This window comes from Mytilus californianus, unplaced genomic scaffold (assembly GCF_021869535.1).
Source record: "Mytilus californianus isolate M0D057914Y unplaced genomic scaffold, xbMytCali1.0.p SCAF_8, whole genome shotgun sequence".
Lineage (NCBI taxonomy): Eukaryota > Metazoa > Mollusca > Bivalvia > Mytilida > Mytilidae > Mytilus > Mytilus californianus.
Genome location: NW_026262734.1, coordinates 92,241,946 through 92,258,307, shown reverse-complemented (window position 1 = coordinate 92,258,307; position 16,362 = coordinate 92,241,946). Strand labels below are relative to the sequence as shown.

At 32.1% G+C, this 16,362-nt stretch overlaps 1 protein-coding gene across 2 annotated transcripts; it reads left to right on the top strand.

Annotated features, from left to right (window-relative positions):
• The first annotated feature begins 324 nt into the window (after positions 1-324).
• On the top strand, positions 325-10,868 carry LOC127711716 (T-box protein 2-like). Of its 2 annotated transcripts, none has more exons than XM_052217824.1 (7): positions 325-707; positions 2,542-2,725; positions 5,583-5,850; positions 7,617-7,763; positions 8,001-8,068; positions 8,398-8,450; positions 9,673-10,868. In XM_052217824.1, the coding sequence occupies exons 1-7, from the start codon at positions 518-520 to the stop codon at positions 10,326-10,328; spliced, it is 1,566 nt and encodes a 521-aa protein (XP_052073784.1). In that variant the 5' UTR covers positions 325-517; the 3' UTR covers positions 10,329-10,868. The 2 variants fall into 2 exon arrangements, with proteins under 2 accessions (XP_052073784.1, XP_052073783.1); XM_052217823.1 differs by having other exon boundaries at positions 326-707; positions 8,386-8,450.
• The last annotated feature ends 5,494 nt before the right edge of the window (positions 10,869-16,362 follow it).

Below are 16,362 nucleotides of genomic sequence, written 5' to 3'. Positions count from 1 at the left end.
TCAAAATGCCATTTTGTACTCAAAATTCAAAATGATTTATTTTGATTAATTTTTTTCTTTGAATTATAAAAACAAATGAAAGATTTAAAAAGTAGTTATGATTAATTAGAAAATCGTTTTTGAAAGCGTGTATGTTTTCTCCAAGTACTCAAAACTTGATGGGGTAGCTTGGCCACGCCTACTAATTGTCCAAGCCAACAGGTAAATTAGAAATGACAATTTTTACCTTTTGCGCAGACGATAATTGCACCTTACTGGGTGATTGACAGCTGATTGACAAAACATTTCAAAAAGAACAAAGGGACTACTCAAACTATCAACGAAATAAGTAATTCTGGGATGCTTAGAAAAACATTCAAATCCAATATTAAGGACAGATCGACACAACTTCAAGTATTCTGTTTTCGACTAAGGTGCAAGCAACTTCACCAAACTTGAGAAAACTATTTAGTGTGGAGATACGGATATTTTACAAGACTTGTGAATCTTTATACTTGGACTTTTGTGTTACTACAGTATGCTCCTGTTACAGGGTAACCACTACTCTACACCGACTTCAGCAGCACCATCCAGTATGTACGAGGACGACTTCATGAGCCAGCGAGCCAGACACTTTCCTCTTGGCCACCCTGGACTTATGCCATCGCCACAAGCATTTTCTTTTGGATTTCCAGTGCATCCAGCCCATGACCCAATGGGTCTTTCTAGTAAGTATTAATATGCAAATTATTAAAATTAACGAAAGAAAAAAGTAAGAAATAGGACAAAATTGACTTGAATTGTTAAGTAAAATATAATGTAGATTTTCAATCCTAGAATGATATATTTAAACAACTAACGGGATCGTATTACGCAAAATATATATGCTTAAATGTTTTCATATTTCGAGACTTTTATGTGTGTTAATAACTGCAGTTCGAACTGTCGGGAACGCTTTAAATCAATACAAATATGTGCACGAAATTTAAGATGAATTAACGATATTTCGTTAAAATTATTGGAATTTATACATAATAAATAATTGGAATTTTGGAGTTGACAGGTTTTATATTTCACTCTTTGAATTATCTTACAGTCTTTAATAGAGAAATACAAAAGATGTCAGTCGCACATCTTTCAGAAATCAATTTCAATCATTTTCGAGCAAAATTTGGTAACTTTCCTGTGGTTTTCATCAAATATTAATTATGCTATATTTAAATCATATAGCAAATGTAACAGGAGTTTGAGGATATACATAAAAAGAATAATTTTGTCAGTTTCCTTTTATTTTATTGATAGCATTTCTACATTTTAACGTACTTTATAAATATATTTAATTTTCAGATGTGTTTATTTCACATAATTTACACTAAATAATGTTATTAATCATTTACTTAATTATGAGTTATATTTTACAAATAATTAAGTATGTGCTGGTGTTGGAGAAAGTGAAGTTGTAATTAGTAATTAAAGTAATAATAAGCTCGTATCAAACTACTCGTCGTCTGCTCCGCACGTGGCCTGCAGACGAGAGTAATTGTTATCAAAACCAAGGTCTGAACACTTTCACCACAAGACGAGTCTTTGTTTTTGTAACAATTTATAAACAAACATCTTCATATTATTTACATGATTAACCATGTCATGACATGTAATAAAAAATGAAATAAAAATAATAGGGATACTTTTGATTTTTAAAATAATAAGTTATTTTTAGATGTGGTTTTTTTTTCTACTTTTACTGCAATTTCAAATTAATGTACCTAACATATATGATTGATAAAAAATTGGAACTAATATATATCTATTGGTCACAGTTAACATTCAAAACATATTTTATCGGTAATTTAAAACAAACTAAGAAAAGTTTATTGCATAAATTTGTTATTTGAAATTACATTCAGAAGATGAATAAATTCACAACAAAATAAACCATCAAATAAATTTTAAGTACTTTATATATCTGAAGGTGATACACAAATTATTGTTTCCATTTCAACTGTTGTGAATAGTATTAATTTTCTGTCTTATTTAGAAGGAAATTGTGAATATATTGTTCACTTTTAAGTTTAATTCTATAGCTAAGGTTTAAACTCAAGAAGGCTATAATTTGACAATCTTGTATTAAAATACCATAATAACTAGTTTATGTTTGAAAGTTACGACGTAGTTAAAGTAACAATACATTGGTTTTATTTAACAAGGTATAAGACTGTTAAAAATCTTTTCGTATATTAAAATAGTTCAACGTTCGTTGGCTGTAAAACTACAGATTTCGATAAAAATCTCTACTGCAATAAAGGATACCAACAATTGTCAGTATTTACGAGTCGACAATATTTAAAAGTATAAATGCAAATATGAGATGTTTTCTAAGAAATGAATTTCGAAGAGATCTATGCAATCAAATTCAATCAAATAATTTTAATCACGAATGTGCTTTATATTAATTAAGAAAAAATGTATGTAGTTTTAATATTTTAACCTCTCTCTTCTAGTTGCAAATTATATTATACTATGTTTATCACATAACTTAAAACTTTTTTATTTATAATTCAGGCCAGAGCCAACAGTTTGGTGGTTATCCCTCACTCGGCTCCCACTCGGACCACAAGCGTATGTTGGGAGGACCAGGACAGAATGAGACTTCAGATAAGAACATCAAAATTACCTTGGAAAACCGTGACCTCTGGCAAAAGTTCCATAACATCGGCACAGAAATGATCATCACAAAAACCGGAAGGTAAGAATACTTATTTATTTATTTGTCTTAAATTAAAAGCATGTGAATTGCCAATGTGCACATTTTTCTATACACCGACAAAAGTAGAATCCAGCTTTTTTAGAGAAAAATAAGAAAGTCTTGAATAAAGCGACGAATAATATACTAAACTTGGGATGTTTTTCCACCAATTCTGTATAGAAAAATGAAAATGTTAAATTATAGCACGCAAATGGTTGTATAAACTTTTATTATCATAAGTTATTAAATATCAAAATCTTCAAAGTAATTACAGGACAATTAAAAAGAAATTACAACTTTTTTGACGATTGTTTTATTTTTCTCTTGTAAAGAAGTATGAATTTTCCCACGGTAGTGAAATTATGTGTCAATCATTAATTGTAAACAAAAAGGTCGGCTTTTACAATAGAAATATTAACACCAATTGTCTAAACATATAATCCGACTTTTGAGAATTAATAATCGGCCTGCGTTATTATTTACAAGTTTGTTTTCTATTGATATTGTAAATAAAAGATTAACAGTTGACAGTATATGTCGCTGTGACCTATTTTAATCCATGATTGATGCACAATGCATGCTTATATTCTGTATTTATCGCTTCATGAATTATTTTTGACCAGTGTGGGAAAAATTCATTTTTTGTATTTATTTTTATTTGTTATTACAACATATTAATTATTATGTTTTTCATAGGTATAAATTATTTTAAATAATTCCATCAGTTTGAATAATTACAATTTAGATTTATCAGCAGAAGCAAAAACCTTTATTGAAGATCTCAGAAATTTAAAAAAAAAATTGATAATGAATAAAAGACATAAGCTAAATTCACGAGTAACATCATGAAAACAGATAATCCAATTTCAATATCACTTTACGAAATTGAAAAACAGATTTAATTTGACCAATCAAGTTTCAAAGATTATCACACCTCTTCTGCAACCCAATCTCTTTTTTATTTTCGATCAATAGAAACGAAATCTTAAATAAAAATAAAACAAATTGCTTATATTTGTCGTATTGCGTCAGCATAGATAATTAGATCTTTTTCTATGACAATAGGTAAAAATTTCTATAAATTCTATAAAGGAAAGATTTTTTCTTAGGAGACAAAAAGTCTGATCCCGCCCACTAATGTTCCGCAGAAATTAATTAATCAGAAGTTATTATCAATAGAGGATAATTTACAGACTGTTAATTGAAAATATTCGTGTTTTTCAGTCTTGTTTAGGCGTACTCTTCTGTCAAAAATAGTTTTTCTTTACTTTTCAAATTTTATTTATTTTGTTTGGAGTGCCCCCAAGTTAGCATGACACGCGCCAGACAGGGCAAGTCTTTTTGCAACTTACGAAATGTAACACCAAAATTTCTAAATAATTTATTTGTAATCCGCTAAAATTATTGAAAGGTGAATATTTGAAATTGAAAGTGTGAAGACAACAAGATTTGGCTTCTAATTAACTATTATAAAAGATGACCGCTTCTTCAAATTCGCTGTCAGCTGTTGCCTTATTCGGGGCTTAAATCCAGCAATTTGACTGGTAGTATTATAGTCCATCTGCCGCACGCGACCTCAGCGGTATTTTCAGAATTGCGTCAAGTTACATTTTGTCCACCAATTTGTTTTGATCCCTACAGCGCCAGTTAAAATGGTGTTGATTTTCACCGGAATAAGTCCTTTTCTTTTCCTGTCTTTTGAAAGATTTATCTTTGTCCAATTAGTGGAATTAAATTTTTTGTTGGTGTAGTTTGTTTTGATATCTAATATTATGGTCATTCGCTTCACCATGTGCATATTATTGAAAATGCCTTTATTTGTACGTCAACAAAGGGTTTCTATGTTTGTTTAAAATTTTGCTTTTTCTATTTTATTGTCCCCTTGATAATTATATTATATTAATGCAATGTAATTGTTTTTAATATGCAATTTTACGTGTTAAAGGCCAAAACAGAAGTCTTTTTTTTTGATAATATATCCAGCAGGTTAAATGGTGTTAATTTTCACTCAGGGAAGGGGTCAACAACCACTTATGTTTGGATCAAAGACTCATAACCCTTTGCATTTTAATAAATACTATAGAAAGTACGTAATTGCCAATTGACAAAATCGTCACTTAATTAAGTACTAACTAAGGTCAAATGTCTTGTATTGTGATGGAAAAGTATGTCTTTTCATTCGACAAATTTATCACCTTAATTCAATTAGAAAATCAAATTTCCCACCACAAGAGTCCTTGATAATTTGAACAAGTCGTTATAACACCTTTTCCTTTCTGCAGAAGCATACTTGAAGGAATTATCGTCCTTTACCGGGGGCCGCAAGTAACGTCAACAAAACACTTCAGCCCTACACCACAATAGAATTTGTTTTTATAGAAATAATATATTTATGCAAGGTGTTTATTGAATCAGGTTACGTGTAATATTGTTTTGTAGATAAGATCTTTTTAAAAAGTGATGACACTTACAAGCAGTTACATAAAAATCACACTTACAAATAAAAATATTAGTCCAATTTGTTAATCCTATTGACTTCAAACATTCCATATTGTTGAGGATATTTAGGTCCTCGGAAAGTTGAAAAATTAATGTTAAATACAATGTATTAATTTTAAACATTTTTAATTAAATATTGCTTGAATCAAAATTATTAATAAATCAATGTATTTATTTCATGAATAAATATTGATACTTACAAATGTTGCATTAATGTGACGTTTTCCCGTCTTTAACAGATACAAAGAGTGTGAATGAAAATAAAAAGTTTATGTATCGTTATCATGGTTATTATTATTTTTAAAAATGTTGGAAAAATCTTTTTGAAAACATTTAAATGTTGATTCATTTTTTTCAGGCGTATGTTTCCAACACTCAAAGTTGCCATGGAAGGTCTAGACCCTCACTCAAAGTATATTTTATTGGTTGACATCGTACCCGTGGATGACTGCCGCTACAAGTACCACAACTCAGAATGGGTCGTCACCGGTAAAGCAGAACCACACATGCCTGGGAGACTGTACATCCACCCAGACTCTCCAGCTTCCGGTTCCCACTGGATGAAACAGCCGCTTACGTTCCATAAACTCAAACTGACCAACAACAACCTTGATCAAAATGGACATGTAAGTTTATTTATTTATTTATTTATTTATTTATTTTTATTTATTTATTTATTTATTTATTTATTTATTTATTTATTTATTTATTTATTTATTTATTTATTTATTTATTTATTTATTTAATAAAAGTGATTATTCTCCTTAAAATAATTCATGAGCAGTCGGATTATATATTTCTTAGTTTTTTACGTTAGTTCTGTCAAAATTGAAATAGCATAGCTCAATTACTTATTTCTGTAGCGAAACTTTACATGTTCAAATTCATTAAAACAAAGGCATTTAAGATACGAAATCTATCAATGTCGCATACGTAATTGAAAAAGATGGAAAAATTTATTAGCAAGTCAAAGAACGCGAGGAACTTCTCGTGAATAAGAAACAAATTGCCACGAATTCTTTTATAATTATCATATTTCTATTCAAAGTTTTACAAATTGGTGAATAACGTTTAAAGGAAATATCTGTTTTTCGCTTCATCATAGAGTAGTTGTTGATTTCCTCTGGTCCCTATGGGGTCGCGATTTATGTTAGAAGATCACTTTTTGTAATTGCATGTATTAAGCGCATGAAAGGAACGCTACTAGCTAATAGATTTTAGTTCCCAAAGGAATTTGTTATAGCTGAAAGGGGGTTTCATATAAACAACACACGGATCTTTGTTTTTACTCTGTCGTAAATTATTAAGAAACCACTCAATAATGCCCGAAATGGACATCTATTTTCCATGAAAAATGTTTATTTATTGGAGATTGAAATATCTCAATTTCTGATTTTCTGATTTTGTTTCTTTTATTATCAGGATAGGATCAGAATCGTTTTACACTTTTATCCCACCCCGGCACTTTCATTCTGAACAACTTAATTGGTTTTAATTGCCTTATCATTTATCAAATCTTTTACGCCATTTAGCGGTCTAAAAAGAGGCTATCGAACAACACAGATAGCTTCCGATAAGAATCTAACAGCTATTGAGAAAATGGCTAATTGTGTCTTAATTAAATTTTTGATCAGATATTTAATTTCAAAAACCATTTATAATTGAAATGAACATCTTCTGATGTAACAGATCAGTTTTGTCCGATTCCTCGTGAAACAAAAAGTTCAAAACGACCCTAGCTGGAAACATACTATAAACGAATGTTGTGAACAGATGGGTTATAAAAAAGTACAAAGAACGTGTGTTTTACTAATTACAAATATAACAAAACAACTATTATCAAGTGATGAAATCTAATTTTCTTCTGGACAGATTTACATGTTTTTCATCCAATTTATGACCAATTTTCCTTGAAACGGATATCACCGTACCCGCAAAAAAGAACATAAAATTTCTATTAAATGTAGATTCATATTTGGTTTGCGAATTTCAGATATATTGCTGTGGTAAAATGTTGACGGGTATAGGTACGAAAACAGACAATAAATGAAATAAGATGTATGTTATGTTGTTCCGAAGGGAACTATTTTGTCATTAGTTTGACGTTATTTTGCGTAACATGTACATAAATCATTTACAATCCAAACTTCATGAATATTTAAAAAGAAAGTAACAAAAGTCTGGACTCTTGTTGTTATTAACTATACAATTTATAGTGTCTCTGTTCTTATTGTTTTTCTCTTAACCGAGAAGAAATGAATTTTCACAGAAGTTCGGGGGCCTTTCGGTTGTTATATATCTTTTGAGCTTTTTTATAATTTATAATTTTGAGATTTTTATTTTGTATTCTTACGACATTTCATAATTTTTATCAACATCCTTTATATTGCAGATCATCCTAAATTCCATGCACAAGTACCAACCACGTGTTCACATAGTCCAAGCAAACGACATTTTCACCATGAGATGGAACTCATTCAACACCTATGCCTTTGAAGAGACAACCTTCATTGCAGTGACAGCTTATCAGAACGAACAGGTAATGAGTCTTTAAATTTGTTTACCCTTTAATAAAAATTCTCAACCTATTTGATAACTTTGACTAGATTTGCTGAACATGAAGTATAACCGACGTAAAAAAAATATGAATGGGACGCAAATGCAATCTTAAATAATTCTGAAATATTTTTTTTATTATCATAACTCAAAAATGTATTTGTATAACTACTTAAACGTGCTAGCATAATATTTTATATCATTTGTTTTTCTTTTACAGATCACACAGTTGAAAATTGACTACAATCCTTTCGCTAAAGGGTTTAGAGACAATGGAATGGGTCGGAGGTGAGTTGCTATTCTATTAAAGCAAAACTATATATTTGTTTTTTTTTAATTTAAAAGTGTCAAAAATTAAAATTTGAGCATAATGTAAATAAAGCTTGCTACTTAATCATTTTGATTAATATAATATAATGCAAAGAAAGGATATGGAATATCAAATCATGACTCAAAATCACTACACACTCATGGAAAAACTCAAAATCACCAGTTAAGCAGAATACTTCGACTTGAATCTACAATTTTATTAGTTCTCACTTTTTTATATATCTTGAAGTCGATTTCAGATTGTTTTGTTTTCGAAATGCATTAAATTTCAATAGTTCTTCTTTCAGGGACCATCGACTGAGCGTGAAAAGACCAGCATCTGACGACATCTCAGAAAAAGGTGAGAAACAGATTTGTTTTGATTTCCTTTCCTCGCCATTTTTTACGCTTAATCGTTACATTATTGTTCAATTTTCTGTCTGTTTAAATAATTGTCTGTCGAAATATAACTCACTTTTTCATCTGAAATCTGCTAGCAGGGCAAATCGTAACACTATTCTAGCACCCCATTTAGACAGATTTGGCGCGTTTATTGCTATTCGGAACGCCATTTTTTACCGGAGGTGTATTTAGTTCTGTCACCTTGTCCGATGCGATCAGAAAATAGACGAGGGAATTCGATCACAAAGTATTCTTGATCAAATTAGCTTCGCTATGCCATATATTGATGACGGTAGCAAATTAGATAAGCAAAGTGTTTGCTGAAATACCATCGAAACTTTTCGCACCTTCCCTTGCTGTAATTATATTAACGTTTGACTGCCGTCTTGCAACACCTGCTTTTATTGAAAGCTCTAGAGATGCTGAAGATCACGTGCTTTAGTTCGAACAGCAGCCAATCAATTCCGTTCTTTCTTGTGTAGTAATTAAATAATGGTTAATTGACATCAGAGAAGAGTACAAAACCATAAGTTTATTCGATTGATTTCCATTTGCAATAGTAATGTAAAGAAATGGAATATGATTGCCATGTTTGTTTGATAAATCGGTTTCTTTAATTCATAACTAAGTGATAAGGACTCTCAATACACCTGTTCCGTCTGCATCGGTTGTATGTTTTATAAATACCATACATTTTGCGAAATCTAATGCGATTCGAACTTACGTAGTTGATGTCTCTATTCATCGCTGTCGAACTATAACATACTTTATATGGTTTTTTTTCTTATGCATCTTGTAACACCAAACGCATAATTTGTCAGTTATGTGCACCGTAAATGCGCATTATGCATTCTTTATCATTCCATGAATATTAAGTGAACAAAATAACTTCTTTTTCTTTTAAAAAAAGACTTTCGTGTAATTACAGACTCAGGGTTATTAAATAACGTTATTTGCCATCTTTAATTCTTGGTGGAGTTAGTTTCACCACTCTGTTTCGTTTTAAACCAAATTAATGTCAAAACTGTTTAAATCCTATATGCTTGGTATATAAATCAAAATGTTAACTATATTTATATAGATACTCACTACTAACAAGGTGTCACTTTCTGTTTAAAACTCGATAGAAATGAAAATATGTACATAGTTTTCTTTATTATAACAATTTCCTTGTTTTACAGATTCTCCAACTTCAAAGAAAGTAAAATCTGAAGATGAAACAACACCTGAAAGGGTAACCATGCCAGCTGCTAATGTCTCACGTGCCAAATCAGACGACGAAAATGACTCTGTTTCTGAAACTAGTCACGAGGGTAACCATGACAACGATCTTACAGCATGCCGCATCAAAGGAGACACAAGTATTCCACTCAACAAGACAACCAGCCCACAACAACAAAGTGCTATCAGCCCAAATTCCTGTGACTTCATGAGTTCTGCATTAAAACCTTATTCTAGTCATACATTTTCCAGTGTCGGCGACCAAGCATACTATCCTCATCATTCATCAATCAACAGATCTCCGACATCGTTCATGCCAGTCTCATCATCTTCATCAAGTTTATTACAACCATCATCGTCAGGTTTAGGTCTGCACAATATCAGCCATCAACAGATGCAAGCATGCCGTCTTTCTGGTCAAACCAGCGATTGCGCATTACGCCAACCATCCGGGCACTTGTCATCGGTTAACCATAGTTATGGTATCAGGACATCACCGCCTCAGCATCCATCTCTACCGTCATGTACTTACATGCAGCCGTCTCAGCCGTATCCAACACACCTTGCACCAAATGTACACATGATGAACATGAACTTTCCAGGGTCAATGTCATGAACTAGTGTGAAAAAACAATACGATAATTCTGCATGAACAGTTAGGGCCTCGACCCAAATCAAGATTGTGCTGACCATGAAGGTCAGGTTATTGACCCGTATCAAGATTGTGCTGACCATGAAGGTCAGGTTATTGTTGTTTGTGACAATCAAAATAATATACGGATACACAGAGATATTTCTAAAACTTTGTTAGTTGTATGAAACATATGACCTTGTTTTGTTTTGAGTTATTAGTTGTACCTCATATTTGGTCAGCCATCTTGAATTCCTAATTGTATTTATATATGTCCGGGAAATGGACGGATACTTATCCCTACACATTCTTTGTATAGTCGGGGTTGAATATTCATATATGTAAATAGAAAAAAACAGATTTTATTATTATTATGAACTACTGCAAAAATGTGGTGTTTTGATAGAGTGAAGATTAGAACGGTGCTAATGATAATTCACAATTAATTGTTAAAATGTTGTTTTGTATTATAAATGCTTCTTTTTTGGTATCTTTGATAGATCCAAATAAAATATTCAAAAGTAATCCTGTTTTATTTTTTAATGCATTAAATGATATGTATACTAACTACAGTATCATATATAGAACAAGATAATACATCTGGAGGTCAACATAGGGTCTTAAACAATAAAAAGACAAGTAACTTATACCATATCAACGTATATAGTTTAGACTACAAGTACACGATCAGAGAGGCGAAATATATCAAAGGGATATTCAAACTCATAAGACGAAAACAAACAGCCAACGCCATGGCAAAATAAGAAAATGACGAAATGTCACAACATAGAAAACTAAAGACTGAGCAACAAAACCCCCACAAAATACCGGAGATGATCTCAGGGGTTCCGTAAAACATAAGCAGATTCTGCTCCACATGTGGCACCATAGGTGTCCATACCATATGTCATTTCATGTCACTGAAAAGTCGACACAATGAATACTTGCACAGAACAAAAACAACAACAACATAAGAAACAAAAGAAAACAAGTCAAACATCTAGTATACATAAAAGCCAAATTACTGCACTTGCACAGCACAGCATATAACGAACTTCAACAAAAATTAAATTCCGACTCAACCACCCCCCCCCCCCCCCCCCCCCCCCCCCTCCAAAAAAAAGCCGACAAGTAAGGTTGATATTGTCAGAGGGAGGTGAATAAACTCTAGTTTGAACAAAAAGTACTAAACTTATGAAATATAATTTCTACATTATCGGTAAAGGAAGAAAAAAACACGCAGTGTAAAATAGTATATAATGAGTAAAATGGTATCAATTACTGAGATTAACTATCTTCAGATATATTCAGTAAGAACGAAAAAAGTGTATAATATATTTTGCTCGCAACACGTGTACCAAATCTGTCAAAAGTTTTAAAGCTAAGGACTCAAAGGATCTAAGCTGGACTGCAAAAACGGGTTTAGTACAATAATATAATTTGATAAACTTGAATTGTGATGACATTATGGATTTGTTACACCAGCAGCGGTATTGATCAAAGAATAAGAAAGAAAAGAAAAAAATAACATGAGCACAGTTCGTGCTTTTGGAATAAATTTCTGATGTACATTTGAGACCAAAATGTGTTTGCAGGTAACGGATATATAGCAGTTGTTAATACATTTTGATTTTGAACAGTCTTGCCTAAAGAGACTAAAGAAGGCACATGGAAATAAACGTCAATGACTGTATGGAAAAGGGAGGGACCTTCTTTCGATGAAATGTCAGTTTCTATAGATATTTCGATAAATAATTTTGTTTGTAAACTGTCATAGCCTAATTTTAAAATGGTTAGGGAAATATATGAAGTATTAATTTTTCATTTGCCAAACGTTTTAAAGGAATGTTTTGTTAACCAAATATCTAACCAAATTCAAATATGCGGAATTCCCCCGTTTGGATCGCTTAACAAATTAACATGGAGGTCAAAAGATGTAAAAACAATCCAACATTAACTTTTACCTGAAGAACCAAAGTTGATTGCAATTCAAACAACAAAACTTATTCAAAGAACTATAATATATGCAAGTTTGTTATAAGGAATAAAAACAAGTTTTTTCGAATGGCTCTAATGAACTTCCGTACTACCGCATTCATTATTGAAAAAATGAAACAAGGCCTTTAGATGTTTGGGTTTTTGTGTCGATGGGTTGCTGTTTGACGTATGTATGCCCACATCTCCTTTTATTCAAAGTAATATATACTAGATGTGTTTTTAAAATACATATGTATGTATACATGTTTAATGATGTTGTAGACAGATTACTATACAACCACGTGTCTTTTATGTTGTGAATTTGTAGATGAATTAAAAGATTTGAAAGTCACCGACAGTAATAAATTAAAATTAAACAGATAGCAATGAAATATCAGTATTTTGTTAAACATTAAAGACCACACAGGTAATTCTACATTTAAGGTGGTTTCTGAAACTAGAGACGTCAAAATCTTCTTTGATGAACGTTGTTAAGTCAATTATTGGTCTAATAAAGTTTCATTTTAGTGGGGAACCAAGAGATGGTATGATACTTAACTAGTTTTGCTGAAATAAAAAGCAACAGATAAACAGGTGGTTTTTTTTAAGTCCGCAAATAATAATACTGCAAAAATGATTCAGCTTTTCTTATAAACTTCCAAATAATAATAATAATAATAATAACAAATAAAATAAATAATTTCATATTTTTGTCATTTTTGATAATTCAAATGTAATACTGAAACAAGAGTATGTATCTATAACACACCATGAGGGTGTGGATGGGGGTTTACAGAATAGAGAATAATGGGCAAAAAGTATAAAGAATACAGAAAAATGGCATAAAAAAATTAAAGAATAGAGAAATGAAGGACCCCCCTCCAATCCAAACTCTCCACCATGTCCCGCTCAAATTATCACATTTCTATGTTCAGTGATCTACAAATGCAAAATTTGGGAAAAAACCCTCATCTTGAGACCCATAAACAACAAGCAAAATTACTTCAAAGTTAAAACGAATATATAAGAAATAAGATAACAACACTCAATGGCGGTTTCTTGTTTTGCACAAACCTAATAATTATTTTTATATGTTATGTTATAGCATATCGGATAAATGTCCGTCTTGATTTTTAAAGGACAATTGAGAACCTCGGTAGCCGAGCGTTCTTAGTAGTTCATCTACAGCAATCACTAACCTTTTAACTCTGAGGTTGTGAGTTCGAACCCCGCACGTGACAGGTGCGTTCGAGTCCAATCTTCATTGACTAAGATTGCCAATTTTTCAGCCAATGGTCGGTGGTTCTCCGGCCACTTCTGCTTCATCCACTAAAAAAAAACCTGCCTTCACGAAAAAGCCAATACGTGCAGAAAGTTGCGTTAGAAGACCAAAAATCAATCAATTAAAGGAAAAATGAATTTGTTGACTTACAGAAAGCGTTTATGAATTCTTCTATAATACTCTGGGCATTATACTAATTTACTAATATTAAATCTGATGAATGACTTGATTTTTCTTAATCTTTGAACGTATTCGATCTGGGGTTGTTGACCTCTTGCTTTTGCCATTGACTTTGAATAAGGAGTTGGAGGATTTCATTAACTCGTTCATCTAGACGCATTTATTTGTGTCCAACCAACGTCAGGAATCAGGCTTTCAGTGATTGGCGTTTCTGTGTGCCTCCCTTGTTGTTGTACGGATGTTACACTTACTTGAAAATCTCTACATATACACAATCTAGATTTTGATAGTAAGGTGGGAATTCCAGTCAAATTCTTGGACTAATACGAAAGCAGTCTTGTTTAACCCCGCCACATTCTTTATGTACATGTCCCACGCCAAGAGCCTGTAATTAAGACTTCGTGCTTGTCGTTGGTTGCAATCTGTTAAACTTTTGTTTTCCTTTTATTGTTATGTCAAAAATCAGGGCTGTGGGTGTTTCGTTTGTCAGTGTTGTTTCACATTTTGTTATGTCGATGCATGCCTTTTATAGCTGACTGGTATGGGTTTTGCTCATTGTTAAAGGCCGTGCGGTGACCCATAAATAATTGCTTACATCCACGTTTTTTGCACTATGTTGGATAGCTGTCTTATTGGCAACTAGGGGTGATTCCAGGATTTTTTAAACAGGGTGGTGTAATTTCTTTTGGTCGTTTTTTTCGTTTTTTGCCATGGCAGTCAGTTTTTGATTATGAGTTTGACTATCCCTTTATTTTTTTGGCCTCTCTTTTATGCTAAAAAAACATGTAAATCGTGAGAAACACGAGCTCTTTTTGTAGGCGATCAAAAAAGGGGGGTCTGGTCGTAAGCTCTATATGCTCGTCCTGGACCCGTAACTGGCAATAATACCTATCACATCTCCTTATTATATATTGACTGATCGCCTTGATGTTCCCAAATATTAAATATAATTTATTCCCCCCCCCCCAAAAAAAAAAAACCAAACATACCCAGAATTAATTCGGACATAGCTGTAGTTTACTGATAGCTTCGTTATTATAATTTCGATGAGCGAACATTTGAAATTTTCAAAACCTTTTGGATTCTGATACGGCGAATGTCTAAGCGAGATGATGCATTACTTCAACGTGTAGTCTGTAGAATGTGCATGTGTCTACACTCAGGCTCTTTGATAAACGTATCATAATGTTATGGCATCTTTTTAATAGGAAAAAAGTTCCTATATAACTTAAGACATTTGACATTAGATGAATTTGGCTATCCATTTTATGTTGTTTTGTGGTCATATAGCTCCTAACGTGGCTACGTGATTTTACATCCAAGGATTTCAAATATTTAGGTTTGAGCGTTCCTGATGAAGGTAAATCAAGAAAAACGCTTCGGAGGAACGGACTTTATCATGTTTATAAAGTGTTTTATCGCACCGCCGGTAAATTATCACGTTGTGATTGGTTTAACGCCGTCACGTGGTGACCCCCTATGGATCCGTAGGGGGTTAGTAAATTTCATAGGGGGTTCATGACGTCACGTCTACTGTTAATAGTGACGTCATCTATTAATGTTGTTGTGTTTTATTGTTTATTTCTCTACAAAACACAGTGGAAAAAAAGTCTCGCGGGCGATACATTCGTTATACGGTTAACTACTGACCCCCTGCGGACCATAGAGGGTGAATAAAATCACTGAATATTTTTTTGCGGAATCTTTAGTTTATCTTTATAAAAAAAAATGAAAATTAATTTGTTGAATCAGATAAAAATCGAGAAAAATTAAGATATTGGAATGTTGTTCAAACAAACTGTTCGGCACCTCCCTCATAGATCAACATGCTGGCAGACGATAAACACATTTCAGAGCCAAATAAAAAAGACGCACGTGACATCCTATACTGAGTACTTAAAATAACCATATGTTAGAAGAAAACCTGTCTTTTTATTACAGGGTAATTTGAATGTATAAATTTCATCAAATTTGAATATTGATGCAAATGACCATAATTGTTAAGTCATTTTAGAAAGATAAATTGATTAAAAATTGACAACAAGTATTTAGTATCGCTCACTTCGTATCATGTTTTAGTTAAGTGCAATTTCGAATTTAAAGGTTGATACTTCTACTGAATTTATTATGAATACAGATTCTTCCCCATCCCCCCGTTGACTACGATATTTATCCAGTCAAGAAGTTGGAATTTGAAAATTTAATTATTAATAGTGGATAAATATTGTTATCAATTGAGTAATTAAAAGTGTTAGCATCTGTTTCTCCATAAGGAACTGCCATTTTCTACATAAGGAAATGGCTGTATATGTACCAAGTCAGGAACATGACAGTTGTTTTCCATTCGTTTGATGTGTTTGAGCTTTTGATTTTGCCATTTGATAAAGGACTTTCCGTTTTGAATTTTCCTTGGAGTTCGGTATTTTTGTTATTTTACTTTTTTCTCTAATGATTTAAAGAAAAATGCCAAGTGAAATGTTCCGTATAGACATGGCGGGAAATTATACGCGACAAATTTAACCAACGTGTGGTGCATCAAAATTTATCAAACATGTTAGAACCGGTTAAAATGCTGCAGAA

Bases quoted from the DNA above. Each gene is read 5' to 3' on its own strand.
- LOC127711716 (XM_052217823.1), top strand. From the start codon at position 518: ATGCTCCTGTTACAGGGTAACCACTACTCTACACCGACTTCAGCAGCA. The intron at 7,764-8,000 runs GTAATGAGTCTT...TTTCTTTTACAG, and splicing joins CAGCTTATCAGAACGAACAG to ATCACACAGTTGAAAATTGA. The intron at 8,069-8,385 runs GTGAGTTGCTAT...AAATTTCAATAG, and splicing joins GACAATGGAATGGGTCGGAG to TTCTTCTTTCAGGGACCATC.